The following is a 23,446-nucleotide window of genomic DNA, read 5'->3' as shown; positions in this document are numbered from 1 at the left end:
GCGTTAGCCTGCCTTAGCCTGTCTTACCTTAGCTTCCATTAGCTAGCCTTGCCTTGCCTCAGCTAGTCTTGCCTTTGCTAGCTTTGCCTTGGCACACTTAGCCTTCGCTAGCCTTGCCTTGCCATAGGTAGTATTGCCTTGCTTTAGCTTACCTTGCCTTAGCTTGCTTTGCCTTGTGTTAGCTAGTCTTGCCTCAGCTAGAATTGCCTGGCCTTGCCTTGCCTCAGCTAGCCTTGCCTGGCCTTGCCTTGCCTTGCCTGGTCTGGCCTTGACTCAGTTAGCAGTGCCTGGCCTTGCCTTAGCGAGCCTTGCCTAGTCTGGCCTTGCCTCAGCTAGCCTTGCCTTGCCTTGCCTCAGCTAGCCTTGCCTTGCCACAGCTAGACTTGCCTTGCCTGAGCTAGCCTTGTCTTGCCTAAGGTAGCCTTAGCTAGCCTTGCCTTGCCTAAGGTGGCCTTCGCTAGCTTTGCCATAGCGTGTATTAGCCAGCCTTGCCTTAGTGTGTCTGAGCTAGCCTTGCCGTAGTTTGTATTAGTTAGCTTTGCCTTGCTCTTGCTAGCCTTGGCTAGCCTTGCCTTAGCTAGCCTTGCCTTAGCCTGTCTTAGCTAGCCTTGCCTTAGTTTGTCTTAGCTAGCCTTGCCGTAGCTTGCCTTATCTAGCCTTGCCTTGCCTCAGGTAGCCTTGGCTTGCCTTAGCTTTCATTAGGTATCCTTGCCTTGCCTTATCTATTCTTGCCTTTGCTAGCCTTGCCTTGGCACAGTTAGGCTTCACTAGCCTTGCCTTGCCATAGGTAGTGTTGCCTTGCTTTAGCTTACCTTACCTTAGCCTGCTTTGCCTTGTGTTAGCTAGTCGTGCCTCAGCTAGAATTGCCTGGCCTTGCCTTGCATCAGTTAGCCTTGCCTGGCCTGTCCTTGCCTGGTCTGGCCTTGCCTCAGGTACCCTTGCCTGGCCTGTCCTTGCCTTAGCGAGCCTTGCCTGGCCTGTCCTTGTCTCAGCTAGCCTTAGCTAGCCTTAGGTAGCCTTGCCTTGCCTTAGGTAGCCTTAGCGAGCCTTGCCTAGCCTTAAGTAGCCTTAGCTAGCCTTGGCTTATCTTAGGTAGCCTTAGCTAGCCTTGGCTTGTTTAGGTAGCCTTAGCTAGCCTTTTCTTAACTTGTCCTAGGTAACCTTGCCTTGCCTTAGCTAGCCTTGCCTTAGCTAGCCTTGACTTAGCTATCCTTGCCTTAGCTAGCCTTTCCTTAGCTTGTATTGCCTAAGGTAGGCTTGCCTAAGCTAGCATTTTTTTAACTTACCTTCCCTTGCCTTAACTTGCATTGCCTTAGCTAGCCTTGACTTGCCTCAGCAAGCCTTGCCTTCCTTAGCTAGTCTTAGATAGCTTCACCTTAGCTTGCCTTAGCTAGCTTTGCCTGACCTTAGCTAGCCTTCACTAGCCTTGCCTTAGCTTGCTGCAGCTAGCCTTGCCTTGCCTTAGCTTGCCTCCGCTAGCCTTGCCTTGCCTCAGCTAGCCTTGCCTTGCCTTGCCTCAGCCAGCCTTGCCTTGCCTCAGCTAGCCTTGCCTCGCCTTGCCTCAGCTAGCCTTGCCTTGCCTTGCCTCAGCTAGCTAAGACAGGCCAAGGCAAGGCTAGCTAAGGCAAGGCTAGCCAAGGCTAGCTAAGGCAAGGCAAGGCTAGCTAAGACAAACTAAGGCAAGGCTAGCTATTAAAAGGTATGGCAAGGCTAGCTAAGGCTACCTTAGGCAATGCAAGGCTAGCTAAGGCTACCTTAGAAAGGCTAGCTAAAGCTACCTAAATCTACCTAATGTACGGCTAGCTAGGGTTACCTAATGCTTGCTAAGGCAAGGCCAGGCTAGCTCAGGCAAGGCAAGTCTCGCTATGGCAAGGCAAGGCTAGCTGAGGCAAGGCAAGGCAAGGCTAGCTGAGGCAAGGCAAGACCATGTGAGGCAAGCTAAGGCAAGGCTAGCTAGGTGCAGCAAGCTAAGGCAAGGCAAGTCTAGGTGAGGCAATCTAAGGCAAGGCTCTTGAAGGCTAGCCAAGGTCAGGCAAAGCTAGCTAAGACAAGCTAAGGCAAGGCAAGGCTAGCTAAGGCTAGCTAAGCCAAGGCTACCTAAGGCAATGCTAGCTAAGGCAAGGCAAGGCTAGCTAAAGCTACCTAAAGCTACCTAATGTAAGGGTAGCTAAGGCTACCAAATGTCGCTAACGCAAGGCAAGGCTAGTCCGGCAAGGCAAGTGTAGCTGTGGCAAGGCAAATCTAGCTGAGGCAAGGCAAGGCAAGTCTAGCTGAGTCAAGGCAAGACCAGGTGAGGCAAGCTAAGGCAAGGCTAGCTAGGTTCACAAGCTAAGGCAAGGCAAGGCTAGGTGAGGCAATCTAAGGCAAGGCTAGTGAAGGCTAGCCAAGGTCAAGCAAAGCTAGCTAAGTCAAGCTAAGGCAAGGCAAGGCTAGCTAAGGCTAGCTAAGGCTTGGCTACCTAAGGCAAGGCTAGCTAAGGCTAGCTAAGGCAAGGTAAGTCTAGCCAAGGCTAGCTAAGGCAAGGCCAGGCTAGCTAATGAAAGCTAAGCCAAGCCTAGCTAAGACAGGCTAAGGCCAGGCTAGGTAAGGCAATGCTAGCCAAGGGTAGCTAAGGCAAGGCAAGGCTAGCTGAGGCTAGTTAAGGCTGATCAAGGCTAGGCAAGGCTAGCCAAAGCTAGCTAAGGCGAGCTAAGGCTAGCTGAGGCAAGGCAAGGCCAGGCAAGGCTAGTTGAGGCAAGGCTAGCCCAGGCAAGGCTAGCTGAGGCAAGGCCAGACCAGGCAAGGCAACGCCAGGCTAGCTGAGGCAAGGCCAGGCCTGGCCAGGCAAGGCTAGCTGAGGCAAGGCTAGCGAAGACAAGGCAAAGGAAGCTAAGGCAAGGCAAGCTAAAGCAAGGCAATGCTAGCTATGGCAAGGCAAGGCTAGCAAAGGCTAAGTGTGGCAAGGCAAGGCTAGCTAAGGCTAGCTCAGGCAAGGCAAGACTACCTAAGGCAAGGCAAGGTTACCTAATGAACGCTAGGGCAAGCCTAGCTCAGACAGGCTAAGGCCCGCTAGCTAAGGCAAGGCTAGCCAAGCTAGCTATTGCAAGCCAAGGCAATAGCCTTGCCTTAGTTTGTCTTAGCTAGCCTTACCGTAGCTTGCCTTATCTAGCCTTGCCTTGCCTCAGTTAGCCTTGCCTTAGCCTGCCTTAGCTAGGCTTACCTTAGCTTCCATTAGCTAGCCTTGCCTTGCCTTAGCTAGCCTTGGCTTGCGTTGCCTTAGCCTGTCTTAGCTAGGCTTGCCCTAGCTTTCATTAGGTAGCCTTGCCTTGTCTGAGTTAGTCTTGCCTTTGCTAGCCTTGCCTTGGCACAGTTAGCATTCGCTAGCCTTGCCTTGCCATAGGTAGTATTGCCTTGCTTTAGCTTACCTTGCCTTAGCTTGCTTTGCCTTGTGTTATCTAGTCTTGCCTCAGCTAGAATTGCCTGGCCTTGCTTTGCCTCAGCTAGCCTTGCGTGGCCTGCCTTGCCTGGTCTGGCCTTGCCTCAGCTAGCAGTGCCTGGCCTTGCCTTGCCTCAGCTAGCCTTGCCTTGACTTGCCTTAGCTAGCCTTGCCTTAGCTTGCCTCAGCTAGCCTTGCTTAGCTTGCAATAGCTAGCCTTGCCTTGACTTAGCTTGCCTTGGCTAGCCTTGCCTTAGCGTGTCTTAGCTAGGCTTGTCCTAGCTTTCATTACGTAACCTTGCCTTGCCTTAGGTAGTCTTGCCTTGCCTGAGCTAGTCTTGCCTTTGCTAGCCTTGCCTTTCCTCAGCTAAATTTCCCTGGCCTTGCCTTGCCTCAGCTAACTTTGCCTGGCATTGCATGGCCTTGCATGGCCTTGCCTTGCCTGTCCTCAGCTAACTTTGCCTGGCCTTGCTGTGACTCAGCTAGCCTTGCCTACTGTTGCCTTTCCCCAATCAGCCTTGCCTGGCCTTGCCTTGCCTTGCTTGGACTTAGGTATGCTTACCTTAGGTGGTGTTGCCTTGCCTTAGGTAGCCTTTCCTCAGCTAGCCTTGCCTAGCCTTGCCTTGCCTCAGCTAGCCTTGCCTGGCCTGGCAGTGTCTCACCTAACCTTGCCTGGCTTCCCTTGCCTCAGCTAGCCTTGACTGGCCTGGCCTTACCTTAGATAGTCTTGCCTTAGGTAGCCTTGCCTCAGCTAGGCTTTCCAGGCCTTGCCTTGCCTTAACTAGCCTTGAGTTAGCTATCCTTGCCTTATGTGGCCTTGCCTTAAGTAGCCTTGTCTCAGCTAGTCTTACCTCAGGTAGCCTTGCCTCATCTGGCCTTGCCTAGCATTATTTTAGCTCGGCTGTCATGTCCTTTGCTTAGCTAGCCTTGCCTTGCTTTGCCTTGCCTTGATAGCATTGCATGCCCTTGCCTTGCATGGCCTTGGCTTGCCTCAACTAGCCTTGCCTCAGCTAGCCTTGCCTTAGCTAGCCTTGACTTAGCCAGCCTTGCCTTAGGTGCCTTGGCTAGCCTTGCCTTTGCTCTCCTTACCTCAGTCACCCTTGCCCCAGCCTTTTCTCAGCTAGCCTTAGCTAGCCTTGCCTAGCCTTGCCTCAGGTAGCCTTGCCTGGCCTTACCTTACTTAACCGTAGGTAGTCTGCCTCAGCCAGCCTTTCCTGGGCCTGCCTGAGCTAGACTTAGCTATCTTTGCCTGAGCTAGCCCTAGCTAGCCTTAGCTAGCCTTGACTTAGCTACCCTTAGCTAGCCTTAGATACCCTTGGCTAGCATTGCCCAGTTAGCTTTAGCTAGGCTTTTCTTGCCGTAGCTTGTCATAGCTAGCCTTGTCGTAGCTTGTCATAGCTAGCCTTGCGTTAGCTTGTCATAGCTAGCCTTGCCCTTTCTTGCCTTAGCTTGCCTTGCCTTGCCTAGGCTAGCCTTTCCTTGCTTAGGCTAGCCTTGCCTTGCATTAGTAGACTTACCTAGGCTCTCCTTGCCTTAGCTAGACTTAGCTAGCCTCTCCTTGCCCTAGCTAGCCTTAGCTAGCTTTGCCTTTCCTTAGCCAACCTTAACCTGCTTTGCCTTGATTTAGCTAACCTTAGCTAAGCTTGGCTTGCCTTAGCTTGCTTTTCCTAGGATTGCCTTGCCTTAGATTGCGTCACCTAGGGTTGCCTTTGCTTTACTAGCCTGCCTTGCGTTTCCTTAGGTAGCCTTGCCTCTGCCAGCCTTTCCTTGCAGTGCATGAGCTAGCCTTGCCTTGCCTTAGCTTGCCTTGCCTTAGGTAGCTCTAGTTATCCTTAGGTAGCCTTGCCTTAGGTAGCCCTAGGTAGCCTTAGGTAGCCTTGCCTTAGGTAGCCCTAGCTAGCCTTAGCTAGCCTTGCGTTAGATAGCCTTTGCCTGCCTTGCCTTGCCTCTGCTATCCTAGGCTTGCCTTCCCTATCCTCTGCTATCCTAGCCTTGCCTTCGGTATCCTTCGGTAGCCTTGTGTTGCCTTTGCTAGCCTTCGCTAGCCTTGCCTTGCCTTGCCTTGCCTTGCCTTAGCTAGCTGTGCCCTAACTCACCCTGCCCTAGCTTGAGCTGCCCTAGCTCCCCCTCCCCTAGCTTGCCGTGCCCTACTTTGCCTTGCCTTGCCTTAGCTAGCCTATCCTTGCCTAGCGTAGCCTAGCCTTAGCTAGCTTGACCAATCCTAGCCTTAGCTAGCCTGGCGAAGCCTTGCCTTAGTAGCCTTGCCTACCCTTGCCCTACCAAGCCTTGCCTATCCTTATCTAGCCTTGCCTTGCTTTGCCTTAGCTAACCTTGTCTTGCCTTGTCCTAGCCAGCCTTTCCCTAGGCAGCCTTACCCTAGGTAGTCTTGTCCTGCCTTAGCTTGACCTGGCTTGCCTTGTCCTGCCTTAGCTTATCCTAGCTTGTCTTGCCCTGCCTATTTTGCCATGCCCTGCCTAGCTTGCCTTAGCTTGCCTTGCCTTGCCTTAGCTTGCATTGTCTAGCCTTGCTTTAGCTAGCCTTAGCTAGGCTAGCCTTGCCTTGCCTAAGATAGCGCTGCGTCTCCTTGCCTTAGCTTGCCTAGCCTTGCCTTGCCTAAGATAGCACTGCCTCTCCTTGCCTTAGCTAGCCTTGCCTTGCCTGGCCTTAGCTAGCTTTGTCTTGCCTGGCCTGGCCTTAGCTAGCCTTGCCTTGCCTTAGCTAGCCCTAACTAACCTTGCCTTAGCTAGCCTTGCCCTTGCCCTTGCCTTGCCTTGCAGTCATTTGTGCTAATCCTTCTTGACGATTTTTATTTTGGACGTTGCACCATCACTGTTTTAACTTTGTTTTATTAGTTCCTGTCATATGCCCATGTCCCAACTAACCGCAATTAAGGAATATCAATTTTGCTTTTGTTAACTCTTCATTTTACTCATCTTTTGTATCACCTTATTGTTTATTTTTTCATTCTGATTTTGTAGTCCTCCTAGTTTGAGTTTGCTTTGTTCCTAGGTCCTTGAGATGCATTGTTAGCTCACTTGAAGCCGTTATTTTGATGTAGTTACTAGTGCCTATCAACTTATTTTTCATGCTGCCTTTGCTGTGCTCCCATAAGTTCTGATGTTTTATTGTCTTCATTTCCTAACAGCAAAGTCCAGGAATGAATGACTCCACTGCCAAATTCTGGTTTTAAAAAATGATTTTGATTCTTTGGAAGCTATTCAAAATGTGAGGACTTTCCAAACTCCTCCTGTGAGGCCAGCATCACCTTAATAATGGCATCAGAGAGAACCAGAGCCCAATTCCTGATGGACATGGATTCAATTAGCTAGTATTTTATTTTTGCATCTAACAGCACATTAGAAATCAGTTTTCCAGAAGTGGAACTTATCCCTGGAATACAGGGATGGTTCAACATATGGTGATTAATAAATGTATGTCACACTAACAGATTGAATAGGATTATTTCAGAAGATTAAGTACAACACTTTTCATAGTAAAAACCATAATCAAATTAAGAAACATTGTTCAGCACAATCAAGGCAATATGACAAGGCTATCGACAGAATATCAATTGGGGAAAATTTAGAAATATTTCCACTGAGATCGGAACCAGGCAAGATTGCCTACTTTCACCATTGCCATTCAGTTTAGTCTTGGAAGTTTTAGCTAGACTTACTAGAAAAGAAACCAAAGAGGTAGAAATTGGAAAGAAGAATGTCAATTTGTGTTGGCAGATTAAATGATTCTGTATACAGGGAAACCAAGAGACTGCTAAGAGACCATTGGAACTCAGTTTGTTGACTTTTATATCCTGCACATTCACCAAAGATCAATACTTTGGATACGAAGACAATACCATGGCTGAGCATGAACTTTTAAGATCAGTCTCATTCACAATAACTACAAAACCCTTGGTTTAGCCGAGTATGAGGGATCTGTACAGTGAAGATTACAAGACATCAAAACCACAGGGAACTGAAATGTTTAAGGGTAGGGATTTGGCACAATTATGGCACTCGTCAGGACGGGACCCCATATTCTGCATCATAGTGCCTAGGTTTGAATCCTAGCTCTGGTTCTAATGATAACTTCCTGTGGGTGCACACCCTGAAAGGTGGTAGGTTCAAGTGTGTGGTACCTACTCCTTAGATAGGATACTCAGATTGAGTCCCAGGCTACTGGTTTGGCCTGCTCAGTTCCAGCTATTTCTAGCATTTCTACTTTACATAATAGATTATAATGTATGATTATATGACCATGATATGTTGTATATATAACCATATTATATAGTATTACATATTATTTAATTTTACACATATACAGGAGAGAGAATTGAAAGATTACTCTATGTAAGATTATCATGTAAGATTATATAACCATGATATGTTGTATATATAACCATGATATTATATAGTATTACATATTATATAATTTTACACATATACAGAAGGAGAGAGAATTGTGTGTATACATTTATATATTTCAAATAACAAAATTGAAAAAAACCTTCCATGTTCATGAATTAATGGTTATGAGAAATACTACTGAAAGAATTTAGATTCAGGGCCCGGCACGATGGCACAGTGATTAAAGTCCTCGCCTTGCATGCCCAGGATCCCCTATGGGCGCCGGTTCTAATCCTGGCAGCCCCGCTTCCCATCCAGCTCCCTGCCTGTGGCCTGGGAAAGCAGTCGAGGACGGCCCAAAGCTTTGGGACCCTGCACCCACGTGGGAGACCTGGAAGAGGCTCCTGGCTTCAAATCGGCATAGCATCGACCGTTGCGCTCACTTGGGGAGTGAATCATCGGACGGAGGATCTTCCTCTGTGTCTCCTCTCTGTATATCCGCCTTTCCAATAAAAATAAAAATAAATCTTTTAAAAAAATAAAGAATTTAGATTCAATACCACCCCAATCTAAATATTACAATACTCTCATCTAGAAATGGCTGAAATAATCTTAAACTTAGAGGCATCATAATACCTAGCTTCATGACAGCAGTTATAATCAAAATAGCCTGCTCCGGGCACAAAAAATTATGTAGATTAATGGGACAGAATAGAAAACCTGTAAACAAACCCAGGTTTCTACAACCAGCTAATTGACAAACAAGCTGAAGTAGATCTCTGGAGAAAGGGCGGTCTCTAACAAATGGTGTTGAGAAAATTGGAGCTATGTGTGCAGGAGCATGAAGATTCCTATCTTATGCTTTATATAAAAATGAGCTCAAGATGGATCAAGCACCTACATCTGATGTTACTGGAAGAAAACCTCAGGGAAACTGCCAGGTAGATGAGGGCAAAGGCGTCTCGAAAAAGACCCCAAAAGCACAAAAATTAAGGCAAAAGTAGACCAATGCACTGCAAACACTAAGCAAAGAGGATGGAGATACATAAAGAGCTGAAACTCAGGCGATTCATTCAGGAGATGGGCAAAGGAAATATAGGCATTTTAAGAAGATTTGTTCTTACTGGAAAGTCAGGAGGAGAGAGGAAATCTTCCATCTGCTGATTCACTCCAAGTGGCTGCATCCGGTAGAGCTGCATCAATCCAAAGCCAGGAGTCAGGAGCCTCTCCCAGGTCTCCCACGCGGGTGCAGGGTCCCAAGGCGTTGGGCCATCCTCACCGCTTTCCCAGGCCACAAGCAGGGAGCTGGATGGGAAGCAGTGCTGCTGGGACAGGAGCCAGCACCCATATGGGATCCTGGCACATGCAAGGTGAGGACTTTAGCTGCTAGGCTACTGTGCCAGGCCCAGACTTTTAAAACAGAATGGACTACAAATGGCCCTCAGACACAGGCAAAAATGCTCAAGATCATTGTCCCTCAGGAAATTGTAAGTGAAAACCACAATGAGGTTTCACCTCACTCCACTTAGAATGGGTATCCTACAAAAATCACGGAGTCAGCGCTGGTGAGGCTGTGGAGAAAGTGATCCCCTAATCCATGGCTAGTGGGCATGTAAACTAGCACCACCATTGCAGAAGACCATATGGAGGGTTCTCAGATCTGAAAATAGATCCACCATATGGCCCCACACCTTTCACTCCTGGAAATTCTTGTTACATGAAATCTACACATGAGTTATTTGTACTCCCATGTTTATTATAGCTCAATTCTTGATAGCTAAGAAATGGAACCAACTTAGATGTCCATCAGTGGATTACTTTAGAGCATTTACTTTCTATACACATTGTAGAATGCTCGGCATGAGAATGAAATCCTAGTTTTTGCAAAAACAAACAAAAAACCACCACCACCAAAAAGCCAAAAAGACACAATTGGAAGCCGTCACATGTACTGAAATAAGCCAGTCTCAAATAGACAAGTATGTTTCCTGATATTCAGCTCAGGTAGGGGAATAACATGATCACTTTAGGATAGGATGATCATGTGTGTACTCCATGTTTGTACCCAGTCTTTATTATGCGTGGTGAACATTAAACATCTGAATATAGAGTGGATTGTATGTTTGCAAAAATGAACAGAGGGGAGGGAGGTAAGTATCTTATTGGAACAGTAAGTATGGGGTACACAAAATCTGTTCACTGTATTAATAAACATTAAAAAAGCTGACCTACACAGTGTCTAGTCATTATTTGAGACATCCAAGATTATGAAAAGTGAAGACTGAGGAACCATCACATAGCAGTAGAGACTAAGGGGACCTCACAAGAGCGGTGCGGTGTCCTGGGCTGGTTCCTGGAGAGAGACAGATGTTGGAAAAGTTGGTGGAATCCACATAACGGGTGGGTTTCAGTTAACTGTAATTACATTATTCCTTTACTTTTTAGCAAGTGTATCAGGGTTATGGACTATGTTAAAATTGAACTAGTTGGAAGTCTTATTGAAACTACGCTGCAATTCTAAAATTATGCCGGGTAAAGCTTTTTAACTGTCTGGTGGAGGAAGGTTCGAGGGACACCTTTGATGTAGAGGAGTCCCGGGAAGATACCAAGATAGTCTCAGGCCTGCGATGTGGTGTACTGGGTGAACCTTCTCACTGAAATGCTGGCATTCCATACGAATGACCATTCAAGTCCCAGCTGCTCCACTTCTGATGAAGCTCCCTTACTAACGGCTTGTGATAGTGTGCAATAGCTCACATGGGCTCCTGCAATTGCCCCCCATGGGAGACCTGGACTGAGGCTCCTGGCTTCAGACTGCACCAGCCTTAACTTTGTGGCCATTTGGGGGAGTGAACCCGTGGACAGAAGATCTCGCTTCTCCCCTACTCTAACTCTGCCTTTAAATTTTCTTAAAAACAAAACAATAAAACCTCCACCCCCGCCCCCAACCGGTTCTTGGACCTGGTGTGATGGTTTACCGGCTAAATCTTTGCCTTGTGTGCTCCAGGGCCCCATATGGGCACCAGTTCATATCCTGGCTGCTCCCCTTCCAGCTCCCTGCCTGTGGCCTGGGAAAGCAGAGGACAGTCCAAAGCTCTGGGTCCCTGCACCCTCGTGGGAGACACAGAAGCAGCTCCTAGTTCTGGAAGGGCTCAGCTTGGACTGTTAGGGCCACTTGGGGAGTGAACCAGATGGAAGATATTTATTTCCCCTCTGTAAATCTGTCTTAAAGAAAAGTCTTTCATAAAATATGGTTCTCAACCTTCTATTGCAAAGCAAAGCGAGGGGGGAATATGGGCTGGGCATGCTAGCTCCTTTCTGGGAGACGTCACATGAGAGTATTTAAAAATGAAGCTAAATTTTTTGGTATAAAGTATTTAGATTTATTTTTATTGGACAGTCAGAGGAAGATCTTCCATCCACTGATTTGCTTCAAGCTGCCACAACGACTGGAGCTGAGCCAATCTGAAGCTCGGAGTCCTGAACCTCTTCTGGGCCTGCCACACAGGTGCAGGGTCCCAAAGCTTTAGGCTGTCCTCAACTGCTTTCCCCAGCCCACAAGCAGGGAGCTGGATGGGAAGTGGGGCAGCCGAGATTAGAACTGGCACCCATATGTGATCCTGGCACATGTGCGGTGAGGACTTTAACCACTAGGCTACCACACCAGACCCATATAAAATATTTTAAATCTGTGCATGAAGGGTCTTTAAGAAGTTCCTGAGAATACATGGCTTTCAGGTTTTTAGTTACAAAAATGTTTCTATTTCTTTTTTTTTGAATTTTTAAATTGTTATTAACATTGTATTATATGATACAGTTTTATAGGCACTGGGGATTCCCCCCACCCCTCCCATACCCCTCCCCCCATAGTGGATTCCTCCACCTTGCTGCATAACCGCAGTTCAAGTTCAGTTGAGATTTCTTCATCGCAAGCACAACAATCCCACAAAGTTAACATTGTCTCCAGTTCACGAAGCCATAGAGGCTCAAGGACATAAAGCTCGTGATCATTAGACAGCTGGTAAGTGGTGGATCCAGAAAACTCCGGGCTTTGCCTCTGCATCATACTCGATGGAAGATATTCAGTGGTATTGCTGGAGGCATACTGCTTCATCCATGTGGCTTCATTTCTCCAACATTAAGCATTCCCCAGGTACGGTAATAAGGATAGAGTAAACCTCTTTTCTAACATGCTTGTGAACATGTATTTGGTTACACTGCCTGACATCTTGGTAGGGTTTGCAAAGAGTCAGGGTTCGTTTGTCCTGGGGAAACACAGGACTTGAGAAACGACTACTTGAACAGAGTCCCTCCCGGTTTCTCCCCATCCTTCAGCATTCACCTGTCTGCATCTCTCAGCAGGCAGCTCACAAGGCTGGCTCTCTGGGAAGCGTGGGAGCTTAGATGGAGTTGTAGTGCATCCTTCTGCCCCCGTGGAGGAAATCAGGTGCCGTATCCTCAGGATGTTCTGCCTGACAATTCCTTCCAGGTCCCAAGAGCTGCCTGACCCATAACTCAGGGGGCTCAGGAAGTTCAACTAGGAAAATCTCCTGGATTTGGATCTGGATCCCAACAGACTTGTTATTTCCATGCCCTCCACCAGGAGGATTATAAAGTGCTGGCTGTTGCAGGCACAGCAAGAAATGCCTTTCACACACACACGGACAGATGAGAGACACAAGCTCTGGAGTTGTGGTGAGTGAGGGCTCAGGGATGAAGAGACCCCTGGGACCTTGCACCAGTGGCCTCGGCAGCATTTCTTCATCCGGGAAACTCAGAAGAGTTTGTTTGGGAAGGCAACTTTTCTCCTGTCAGTAACCCGATCGTGGGAACCCTGTTTGCGGATGGTCCCCTTTATAACTCAGCGGGCCTCGGTGGGCATCTGGGAAGAATTCGTAGTTTTTGACAGCCACATTTGAGCTCAATTATCTGGAACAAGGAACCTCAGGATAAAAGTTAATACCTTTTCGATCTTCAATCCTCTGGTCAAATCCAGAGAAAGTCTGTAGATGGTTCTGCAGGCTCCCGTGCAGCAGCTGGATCTGGTAGTTGTCCTGTAATCTCTTGTAGGCAATGGCAGGCCTAGAATGCAGGCTCTGCCTCACTAACTTGGGTCCAGACAACTAATTTCCCCTCCCCTTAGCTGCACCTTCCGACTAGCTTGGGTAAGGGAAGAGTGGGTCTCCCTTTCGCCCTCACCTCATTGAGGAGGAGAAACAGTTATGTGAAATCTGATTGCATTTACTGCTTGAAGGCTTCTGATTTCCCGATAAACTCATTCAATGTAACAACTCAGTGGCAGAAGTTCTTTTATTTTCCTCTTACTAGTGAGAACATTTAAGCTGAAGAAAGGTGATGTTTGTGTACAGCTTTATACTTGATAAGTAGTTGAGCCAGAATTCAAACCCAAAGCCTAGATCTAGAGTGCAGGTTTCCATTCCTGCGCTGCTCACCTACGGTAGCACATGTAACATGGGCACTCCAGAGACTGAGGACAATTCAATTAACACAGAAATCAACATTATGAAATTCATGCACAAGAGTCTTAAAATGTTCAAAAAATATAGATTATGAAAACGAAGCATGGGGTTCAGAAGCTTTCAGAAAATAAGCTATCTAAATTCCATTTTCTCCATGCAGTACCCTCATTATATGCCAGTGGAAATATCAATGAGTTATTTGCTTCTCATAGGAAGAACATCACGCATGCACTTAAAGACACTCAAGGAAGGTAGAGAACACACTTGTAGACAGTTCAGACCTCCTTAGTGGATTTATTCATCCTGAAAATGGAGCAAGAGCACCGGAGACCAGGTCCTCAAATGCTCACAGAAGCTAATGATTTACACAAAGCTCTCTGGATCAGATTATCATTTAAACCATTTCCAAACCATCCCACACTCTAGCTCCAATTAAATCCAATCAAGAATCTTTGTTGCCAACTTTCAAAACGAAGTGATATTCACATCGTTAGATGAGAAGAGCATCGAAGATTTGAAAATACTTGGATATTAGCTTGGGCAGAATTAAAACTAATACATTTGATTTTCAGTATGGATTCTGAATGTATAAGCTAAAGTTTGATAAACTCTGGTTTTATTCCTTTGATCAGATCTCATGCCAGCTCTTCAGCCCTCAAGCATCTCTTGATGTGTAACTGGTAATGGGTGGGAAGGAAGTAGAGATGCTATGTACCCCTACACATCCTTCATTCTTTAACATAAAACTTCAGACAGCTAGAAAACAGTGGAGGTAGAAACACTCTTTTTTTGGCGGGGGGAGAGCTGGGACTCTTGTACAGTTGATATTCTGAATGTCAAGTTAGAGGTGATTGGCCTGGGCAGGCTTATGTTAAAACTTGTGTCTAAAAAGAACAGTGTTAAATATATTTTTAGGTAACATACATCTTTTATCATGGGCTTGTAAAAAAACCAGTTCCAGCTCCTGGCAATCTTTGGGGCCTGGCACTGCATCTCTAGCCTGGTATTTTTCCGTAACTTTCTATTTTCCCCAGAACTCGGCTAGCTAAGCCAGTGGTTTAGCTTCATGTATTCCCTTGAGTGCTGGAGCCTGATGCTTGGTTGCTATAGAAATGTTCTAGTGGGAGAAGGGTCTCCATGCTTCTGAGCTGGACCATTTTTTTTCAGTTAGTCAGTCTTGGCTTTTGGGGATAGACTTTCCTGACTGTGTGTTCCTCACGGTCTTTGGATCCTAGGTATGTATGCCACCCAGAATGTTCTTTGTTCCCCACTGCTTTGGAAGATCTTCCCTGTGCTGATTCTGTCCATCTGTCTTTATCTGCTGTCTATTATCTCTCTCTTTCTACTTCCATCTTTTTAGTTCTTTTTCCATATAGTTTTATCTAGTGTCTCCTTTGATCTCTCAGAACATGAATGAAGAGAAAGTTATTCCTGTGCCATCAAGCTAGGATAAGCCCCACATGCTACACAGCACAGAAATAGTCAAGCACACAGGCACCTTATCCTCTTAGCCTGCCTTTATGGACTCTCAAGGACCGATGCTTGTCAGTGGTGAGGGAGGAGGCAGAGTGGGACATGGAGATTCCACTTGTATGTAATCTTATGGCATCCTCTTTGGGGATGAGTATTTTCAGCCTCAACAGTCGTCACAGGTAACAGAAGGAAGCAGCATATCATAAGGTGAAGGAATGTGGGCCCTGCAATCAGGATGCCCAAATTTGTACTCTGGCTCATTCACTTTGTAGCTTCATGAACTCGACCAAGCTATCCATCCACCTGGCACTTCAGGTTTCCTATATGCAAAGTAGGAATGATAATATCCATCTCATAAATTCTAGCTTTATTTTAGTGATTACATAGCAGGCATGACTGAGTGTTTAAAAATCATAGATTAAATGATGCATGTAAGATATTTTTCAGGGACTTAGATATGAGAATTCTGAGGAACAGAAAGGTGCTTGAACCCAATCTCTGTGCTTAGTCTTAGTGTGGGCACTGCTAGGATCCTCCCTCTCAGGATTTCCTCAACTGTAGAAACAGGATGCCACTCCCAGGCTTTGGAAGGAGGGAGACTTCAGGAGTTAGCCAGACACCACTCTAGGACTTCACAATGACTATCAGTTTAAGTTAATGCCTGCTACAGGATAAGCAATCTTACCATTCATATCACTCTGAGGTCAGTATTATTGTCCCTCTTAACAAGGATATAAGCTCCCTACAGCACTGGCCTCAGAGGAGGTTACAGCCTCACTTTTTCTTCAAGATTTTGTTTATTAGAAAAGCAGATTTACAGCAAGGAGAGACAGAATAAGATCTTCCATCTGCGAGCTACTCACCAAATGGCTGTAAAGGTCAGAGAGGAGTCTATCTAGGAGCCGGGATCCAATAGCCATTTCTGGGTCTCTCACATGGGTGCAGGGTCCCCAGGCTTTGGACCAACCTCCACTGCTGTCCCAGGCCACAAGCAGGGAGCTGGATTAGAACTAAAGCCATTAGCACATGAACTGACACTCATATGGGATGCTGGTGCTCAACGCTGAAGGATTAGCCTATTGAGCTGCAGCACCATCCCCTACAGCCTCATTTGGATCAGACTGCACTCTTGGATCTTGGGTCCAGTTGCCAGGTATAAGATAACTTCAGTATTTTATCTAGGATGTGGCACAACTCCTGTGGAAGGTCTAGAAACTGGGAATGATGGGAAACAGAAAAGCCTGGCTGTGTAGGACTGAAGACTGGATCTGTTAAGACAGGAGCAAGACCACTTACTAAATCTCTACCTCTGCTTTGAAGGGAAATGGGGCTGAAGACCGGGTGAGCAACTGGTCTTTAAGTTATCTGTGGGTCAAAGATTTGAAAACCAAGACTTGCTAATGTCAGAGTTGCTCTGTTATTGTATGAAGTAAGTAGTTGAATAGCTTTTGTCTTTACATCAATTTGGATTTGCTTCATGGCTCTGCAGCCTACTTATGACCTTGGGCAGGTGCTTAGCCTCTCCAAGCCTTAGTTTTCTCACCAGAAAAGGAAAAAAGTCCTGAAGGGCTAGGTATTAAATATTGTGTGAAATATAAGACGTAGATGTAATGTTTTATCATCCTGTTATTTAAAAAAGCTTAGGAGCCTGAATAAGCAAGGAGCAAGAAGGAAAAATGGGGCAGCTGATGATGGCTTTAATGCTACCAAGTGATGTGTGGATTCTAGGAACCTTAGAATTTCCAGATAAAAGCTTTTCAGCCGTTCTTCAGCTGGAATTCTGAATATGTAGTTGTCTCTGTGACCTGTGGATGCAGGTTTGTGTAAACCTATGTGATACTAAGGCGATGATTGTGCTAGGTATGTGCATGAAGATCAGAAAGACAAATATTCTGTGTTTGAAGACATAGATGCTTCACCGCCACGGGAGCATTCCCCTGACTCCCGAGAGTACATCAGCCTCCAAGCTCTCCAATACCATTGTCTGCCATTTTCCCACTAGAGTGGGAAATCGGTGACACACCGCCTGCCCCCTGTCCCTCACTATGCAGCACAGACTGAGAACCACAACTCCAGCAGGGCCAGTTCACATGGATGGAAGTGTAAATGGTGTCCTCAAGTTGTGCAGAGTGTGGTTCTGATCTGGAGAGTTGCTCCGATGTGTGTATAAGAATTAAATTGTTTGTGTGACTTATTGGTGAAGGCATCTGAACTCAGTTGGGGAAGACTGAGGATTCATACAGGTGAAAAATCACCCTTCAGAAGCCTTTCCTCAGCCAGAGGTAGCCTTACAGTTCAAAGAGATGTCTGACAATCAGGGGCAAGAGAATGATGCAATCTTGGAAACTAAGGGCTGTATTTCTAGATTCGCATTATAGAAGAGGCTGAGACTTTCGGCGAGTGTAGGAAGGGGAACATAAACACTGTGTTGGTAACCTGTGAGGCATCTGACTACACTGTAAGCTGACCCGTGCGTGAAGATGTTAGATAAGTAACCTTTTGAGTCTGGTTACCTAAGTTTAGTAGGCATTATAATTCAAAAATGGCCTAGCCATGTAAAACTCCGTTGTTCAGAATATTCAAAGACCTTGTATAAAATGAGAAAAATCATTTAACTTAGTATAAAAGTGAGACAAACTTTACAAAGATTTCAGTACTTAGTAAATAAGTTAGCACTCAATTCTTAGTAATCAGGAAAATGTTACTAACACCACAAGGCAGGATCACTACCCATCCCAACAACGCAAGACATTGATGTGGATGCAGAGCAGTTGAACACTCCTGAGTTGGAGTAAAACTATTTGGAAGACTCTAAAGGTGAATATGTGTATAGCCTATATTCAGGTAATTCCACTCTTAGGTACATTTGTAACAAATGCAGATATGTGTTCCTGAAATGTGTGCTAGAATGTTCATAGAAGCATTATTTTTACTGGGTCCAAACTAAGTTATCCAAATGTCTACCAGTACAGTGGATTAGTATATTGTGGTTTATTTGCACAATGGAAAAATCATACAGTAATGAGAACAAATTGCACCTACATTCAGCAGTGTGGATAAATAGAGGGAAAATTGAGTGACTGACACAAATGACTAAATGCTATTGATTATAATTATACAGAGATCAACGTAGGTAAACTTTGTGGTATTAGAAGGCAGTGTAGCAGTTACCACTGAGAGGATAGTGGCAGGAATAACCCCAGGGGATTTTGAGGTGGTGGTGCTGATAGTCTTTCTTGATTTGAGCAATTTACTCCAGAAATTCATCATGCTTTTCATTTGTGATATACCTATTTCCATGTATATGCTGTATTTCAATAAACACCTTAAATGATAAGATGTGCTTCTATTCAACAATCTGAAGAGACTGGGTACATTGGTTGCATTGACAGAGCAAGACAGGCCCTGGGGAGGGAGATTGGCTGCTATAATAATTTTTTCCAAGATCAGCTGGAGAGGCAAGTTTGATTTACAGTCAATTATGCTACCACTTGAATCCTCTTCATCCTATATGCTCGTGCTGGTTTGAGCCCCGATTTCTGTTTCTAGTCTAGCTCTGTGCTAATGCACCTGGGAAATAATGATGGTTCAAGTGCTCGAGTTTCTGCCGCCTATGTGGAAGACCTGGAAGGAGTTCCTGGAACTTGGCTTCAGCCTGGTCCAACCCCAGCCATTGAGCCATTTGAAGAAGGAACTAGTAGAATCTGTATTTTGGGTCCTAAAGTCATTTCTAGAAAATAGAAAATGCTGGTTTTACAATAGCACCAGAAGAATAAGCAACCAGCTTCTAAGAAGATTGTGTTGGAAATGTATCATTTTGATTGTGGATTCTGGAAAACTTTCCTCTGAACAGAAATAGAGCCTGAACTGTTTATAATATCACCAACTTTCAGCAGAAAATTAAGCTCTCTCCTTTGTTGGTCTGAGGAGACACTCTACAGTAAGAGGTCAAATGGTAGATGGTTGCTGTGTGAGTAAAGACATCATCCTAGAAAATTTATTCAGTGCCACTCTATTCACAGGGAAACTTCCTGGGCAATGGAGCGGGGTGGTGTGGAGTTCCTAAAGGGAGCGGAATTTCTTTCATGGTGTAAGAGTTATGCACTCTTCCTTCCTAACCCACACGTAGAGATTTTACAGGTGATGATCAAGTGAATGAATCTTTCTCCTAGGCTGGAGACCACCCTCCTGGAATCACTATGCTTTCCTGCAACACCACCACTTCTGCTCACCCCACCTTCCTCCTTACTGGCTTTCCAGGCCTGGAAGCCTCTCAACATTGGGTTTCCATCCCCATCAACCTCATCTGCATTGTTTCCATCTTGGGTAACAGCATCGTTCTCTTCCTGATCCGCACAGATCCAGCCTTGCACGAACCCATGTTCATCTTTCTGTCTATGCTGGCAGCCTCTGATCTGGGACTCTGTGCCTCCACCTTCCCCACCATGGTGCGGCTCTTTTGGCTGGGAGTCCGTGAACTGCCCTTCGATCTCTGTGCTGCACAGATGTTTTTCATCCATGCCTTCACCTATGTGGAATCGGGTGTGCTGCTGGCTATGGCCTTGGATCGCTTCGTTGCTATCCGGGATCCTCTGCGTTATGCCACAGTACTCACCCACTCAGCCATGGCCCAAATGGGGGCTGCTATTTTGGTAAGGGCTGTTCTGCTCAACCTCCCAGCACCCATCCTGTTGCGGCGTCTCTTCTTCCCTCAGATCAGTGTGCTCTCTCACTGCTACTGCCTGCACTGTGACCTTGTGGGACTGGCCTGCTCAGACACCCACATCAACAGCTTGGTGGGTCTGGTCTCCATCCTCTTCTCACTGTGCCTTGACTCCTCCCTCATCATGGTCTCTTATGCCTTGATACTGCGGACTGTGCTGGGCATTGCATCACCTGGGGAACGGCTTAAGGCACTCAACACATGTGTCTCACACCTCTGCATTGTTCTCATCTTTTATTTGCCCAAAATGGGGCTGTCGGTGTTGCACCGAGTAGAGAAACACAGCTACCCTGCGCTGGCAGTGCTCATGGCCAACTTGCACTTCTTGGTCCCACCCTTCATGAACCCCATTGTGTATTGCATTAAGTCTAAGCAGATCCGCCAGGGCCTTCTAAGGCGATTCCTGCAGCAAAAGGGTTGAGGTTTCCTAGAACAGAGGGAGCCAGAGGTGCATGGTCCAAGGGATTCAGCCTCGGTGTTGGGAGGGAGAACCAATGGTGAAGAGTTAATTTTTAAGGCATTTATGCTCTTACTGCTGAGTGCTTTGTGAGACCTTATAGGCCTCTATGATTGTAATGTTTGGAAAAGGAGATGATTGGAAAGCATATTAAGCATCACCTTTATAATCCTCATTGTTCTTATTAAAATTGAACTGTTTAGACTTGTATACTGTGGCTTCTCCTTACCCAGGAACTTGGCTACAATAAGCAGATGTGTGTGCCTATTTATTCATACATGCACTTCTTTCCTTTTCACTCTAGTTTTGATTTCTAAACCTAATGTAGTATCATAGTAAGCTATCTTTGCCTTAATACCAAATCTCTTTAAATTACTAACCAGTTCCTATACTAGGAAATAAAGGGAAGCAGGTAATTGGGAAACATACAGCTTATTATCTCATGTTTGCACTCTTGAAGTGTGGTTTTTCTCTTGGTTCTCTTCATGTGTCTGATTTGAGATAGAAAGTTTGACATTGCCATTGTTGGGGAAGTTTCTCACTAACTTCTGGATTAGGTCAGTTTCTCAGGTACTATTAGTGGTGGTGGAATAGGCATTCACTTCCTCAGCAGCTGATCTGCGAGGCTATACATCCCCACAAGACCAGGGATTCAGAGCATTTTGTTTACTGATGACTGTCCAGCTCCAAGAACAGTGCTGCCATGGAGCAGTGCTCAGTGTGTATTGTTGAGTAGGGAAGATGCAAAGATTTGACAGCCAATTCTCGGGAAGGGAGGACTAGGGGATCTGACCTTCTAAAGTCTGTGGGGGAAGATGAGCAGTGAATGACCTGCAATGGGATGAGGTGGGAATGGATGTTAGAAGCTCAAACACAAGATGTGATCCTCCTGCCACATGGTCAGGATGGCTGTTTCTAAGGAGACCGCTTAGAGGGGAGTTTTAGTTTTTCTCATAGCTTCTTCAAATTCTGAAGTTTTCCCAGAAATTGAAGATTTTGTTTTCACTCTGTCATTGACCTTGGCCTGCTCAGTTCAGTTATACTAATGCCACATTCTCTTGAATTGATGTGCCTGGTGAAAAACACCTAATGTTAACAGAGGCATCCCTGACAGAGAAATTAGAAAGCAAGTTGCTTTATGTATGAACATCTAGAAAACTTGGAATTTAGTGATTGCCATCTCTGTCTTTTTTCACAAGCGGACACCAGAGCTAATGAGGAATTCAAAGGCAAGTGGGTAGAATGGGAAGCTGTGAATCCTACAGAAATAGCTCTTATGGAAAAACCAGTTTCATTTGCTGGAGATTGTGCTTACAACTACCGCCAAAGCATAGAATCTAAAGTACTAAGGACCCTGCCTATGCTTGCTGGTAACCAGGAGGATGTTCTCACTCCTAAATTAGGGCATTTGGTACAGGTGTGAGGAGGTTGTGAACTAGGTCAGGTGACTACACAAAGGATGTCTTAAATTACATTATCAATGAACTTTATTGTATTTTTTGCTATTCTATATGTATCATCCCAATTCATGTCCCATAAAATTCTTTTTTTTTTCAGTTTTTCAGTTTTTTTTTTTTATTGTTGCTTACATTGTATTATGTAGTACAGTTTTATAGGCGCTGGGGATTCCCATAAAATTCTTATGAGAATGAACTGCTATCCCCAATTCTTGAGATGGGGAAATCAAGCTTAGTCTGGTATTTGAAAATGAGGATGCTTAGTCTGGTCTGACCCCACCCCAGCTCATCCTCTCCAGTGGGAGTAGCTGTCCAGCAAAGGAACCACCCCTTATTCCTCTGCCGGCTCTGGCCCCCTCCCTCCCTGGTTCGGTGCTGCAGTCACTTCTGTCACAGTCATCCTCACTTTGGCATTCCATATTGTGCACTAGTTTTTGTTGCGACTGAATCCGGCTCGACCCACACTGTTCTGGTGCCTGGATTTGCCAGTGGATGATGTGAACTGATTCAGCCTGGTCTTCCCCCGATCCATGCCAATTGTATGCCCCTGAGTAATTTTCCATGGCCTGTTCTAGGCTGTTTCCTATCAGGTTTCTTGCACTTACATTCCAGGTCTGTGTCCTGCCAGAGGAATTGCCCAGGCTCCTCCATCAGAACCTCTCCCAATGCCAGGTTTCACGCTTCCCAGGGGGTCCATGAGCCAGCCCTACTCAGTTCACCTCCTGTCCTAGCAGGAATAGTGGCTTTTCCTGACTGGTCTTCAACCCAAAATGGTCCTTGCTGTTGGATGTTTCAGCCCAGCCATGGCTCATCCATACACACATGGCTCACACCTGCCTCGGTAGGGGTTGAGACCTTGCCTAGTCCATCCCACAACTACCCTGGTCCTCCAGGACACTAGAGGGTGCATTCAATCCCAGTCCACATTTGTGCCAAGGGAGACTACAACCATTTCCCGCTCAGAACACAGCCCCCATTCCAGCCCACACGCCCCTTGGTGGGAACCTCAACCCAGCTAGGGTTGTCCCCTTAGCTCCCCAACCCCACCTATTCCCAGCCATAGATCATGCGCATGCCAGTGGATGCTCTGACTCAGCTTGGCTCAGCCCCTCACCTGTCCCGACCTCTGCCTTAGACACTGTGGCTTAGAGTTCCTGGCTCACACAGACCAGTAAGTACAAGAGCCTAGCTCGGCATGACCTGTGCTCCATCCTGGACTCTAGTTTTGCTTGTGGGCTAAGGTTTGCTCAGTCCTGCCCAGTCCACCCTGTTCCATTACCAATAGACACATTAGCCATCTCTTGGAGCTACTTTTCCCAGTTTGTCCGACCCCCAGGTCTGGACCACATGTTCACCAGTAGGAGCTATGATTCACCAAGGGAGTTTTCCAAGTTCCTCCACTTAATCCACTCCCAGACCTAGTTCTCATACATGCCATTAGGTTTAGGCCAGGTTCTGGCGAAGTCTGGCCTTCCATTTGGCCTTGTATGAGCTGGTGAATGTTGCAGCCTGGCCCACCCCACACCCTATTCAGGATGCACATTTGTGTGCTGCTGCCCTGACCAGTCCAGACTGTTGTGGGTTCCTTTACCTGTGACTGATGGCAGGCTCCTTGGTCACACCTAGCTTAGTCCTTCACCACCCCATCTCTTGAGATAACCAGTGGGGCTAGAATTTCCACAGGGTTTGGCCCACACAGCTGATTGGGGCAATGGACTGTGCTGGGCCCTGTGCTTGCTAGTACATACAAGAATCTGGTCCAAGAACACCTCAGACAAAGTTTCTTTGGAGATTTCCCCAATCGTAATGCTGGACTCAGAACCCTAACCAAGAAGAGAGAAGACAGAACAGGTCAATCAACCATCTCAGGTATATGTTGGCAGCAAAATACAGGGCAAATGGAGACTCTATGATGGACTATGTCAACCAGTGGATTCTTCAAAGACCTTATAGTGCTTGGAGTGGCAAGATTGGCAGCGATTTATAACTGAACTATCAAAACCACTTGAGCAAGAACCTTGGAGCATACCCTACATCTGGGACCTGGGGAGGATGGGAAATTGGGTGGGCCCTCTTCCTTAGTACCCCCCTTTTA

At 46.3% G+C, this 23,446-nt stretch overlaps 1 protein-coding gene across 1 annotated transcript; it reads left to right on the top strand.

Annotated features, from left to right (window-relative positions):
- Positions 1-18,899: 18,899 nt before the first annotated feature.
- LOC121145523 (olfactory receptor 51G2-like) lies at positions 18,900-19,892 on the top strand. Its single transcript, XM_040964437.1, has one exon. The coding sequence runs from the start codon at positions 18,914-18,916 to the stop codon at positions 19,856-19,858; it is 945 nt and encodes a 314-aa protein (XP_040820371.1). The 5' UTR covers positions 18,900-18,913; the 3' UTR covers positions 19,859-19,892.
- Positions 19,893-23,446: the final 3,554 nt, after the last annotated feature.

This window comes from Ochotona curzoniae, unplaced genomic scaffold, assembly GCF_017591425.1.
Source record: "Ochotona curzoniae isolate NIBS_2020 unplaced genomic scaffold, NIBS_Ocur_1.0 scaffold_3223, whole genome shotgun sequence".
NCBI classification, from domain to species: Eukaryota; Metazoa; Chordata; class Mammalia; order Lagomorpha; family Ochotonidae; genus Ochotona; species Ochotona curzoniae.
This window is presented reverse-complemented; position numbering and strand designations above follow the sequence as displayed.

Coding starts and splice junctions, on each gene's coding strand:
- LOC121145523 (XM_040964437.1), top strand. CDS start 18,914: ATGCTTTCCTGCAACACCACCACTTCTGCTCACCCCACCTTCCTCCTT.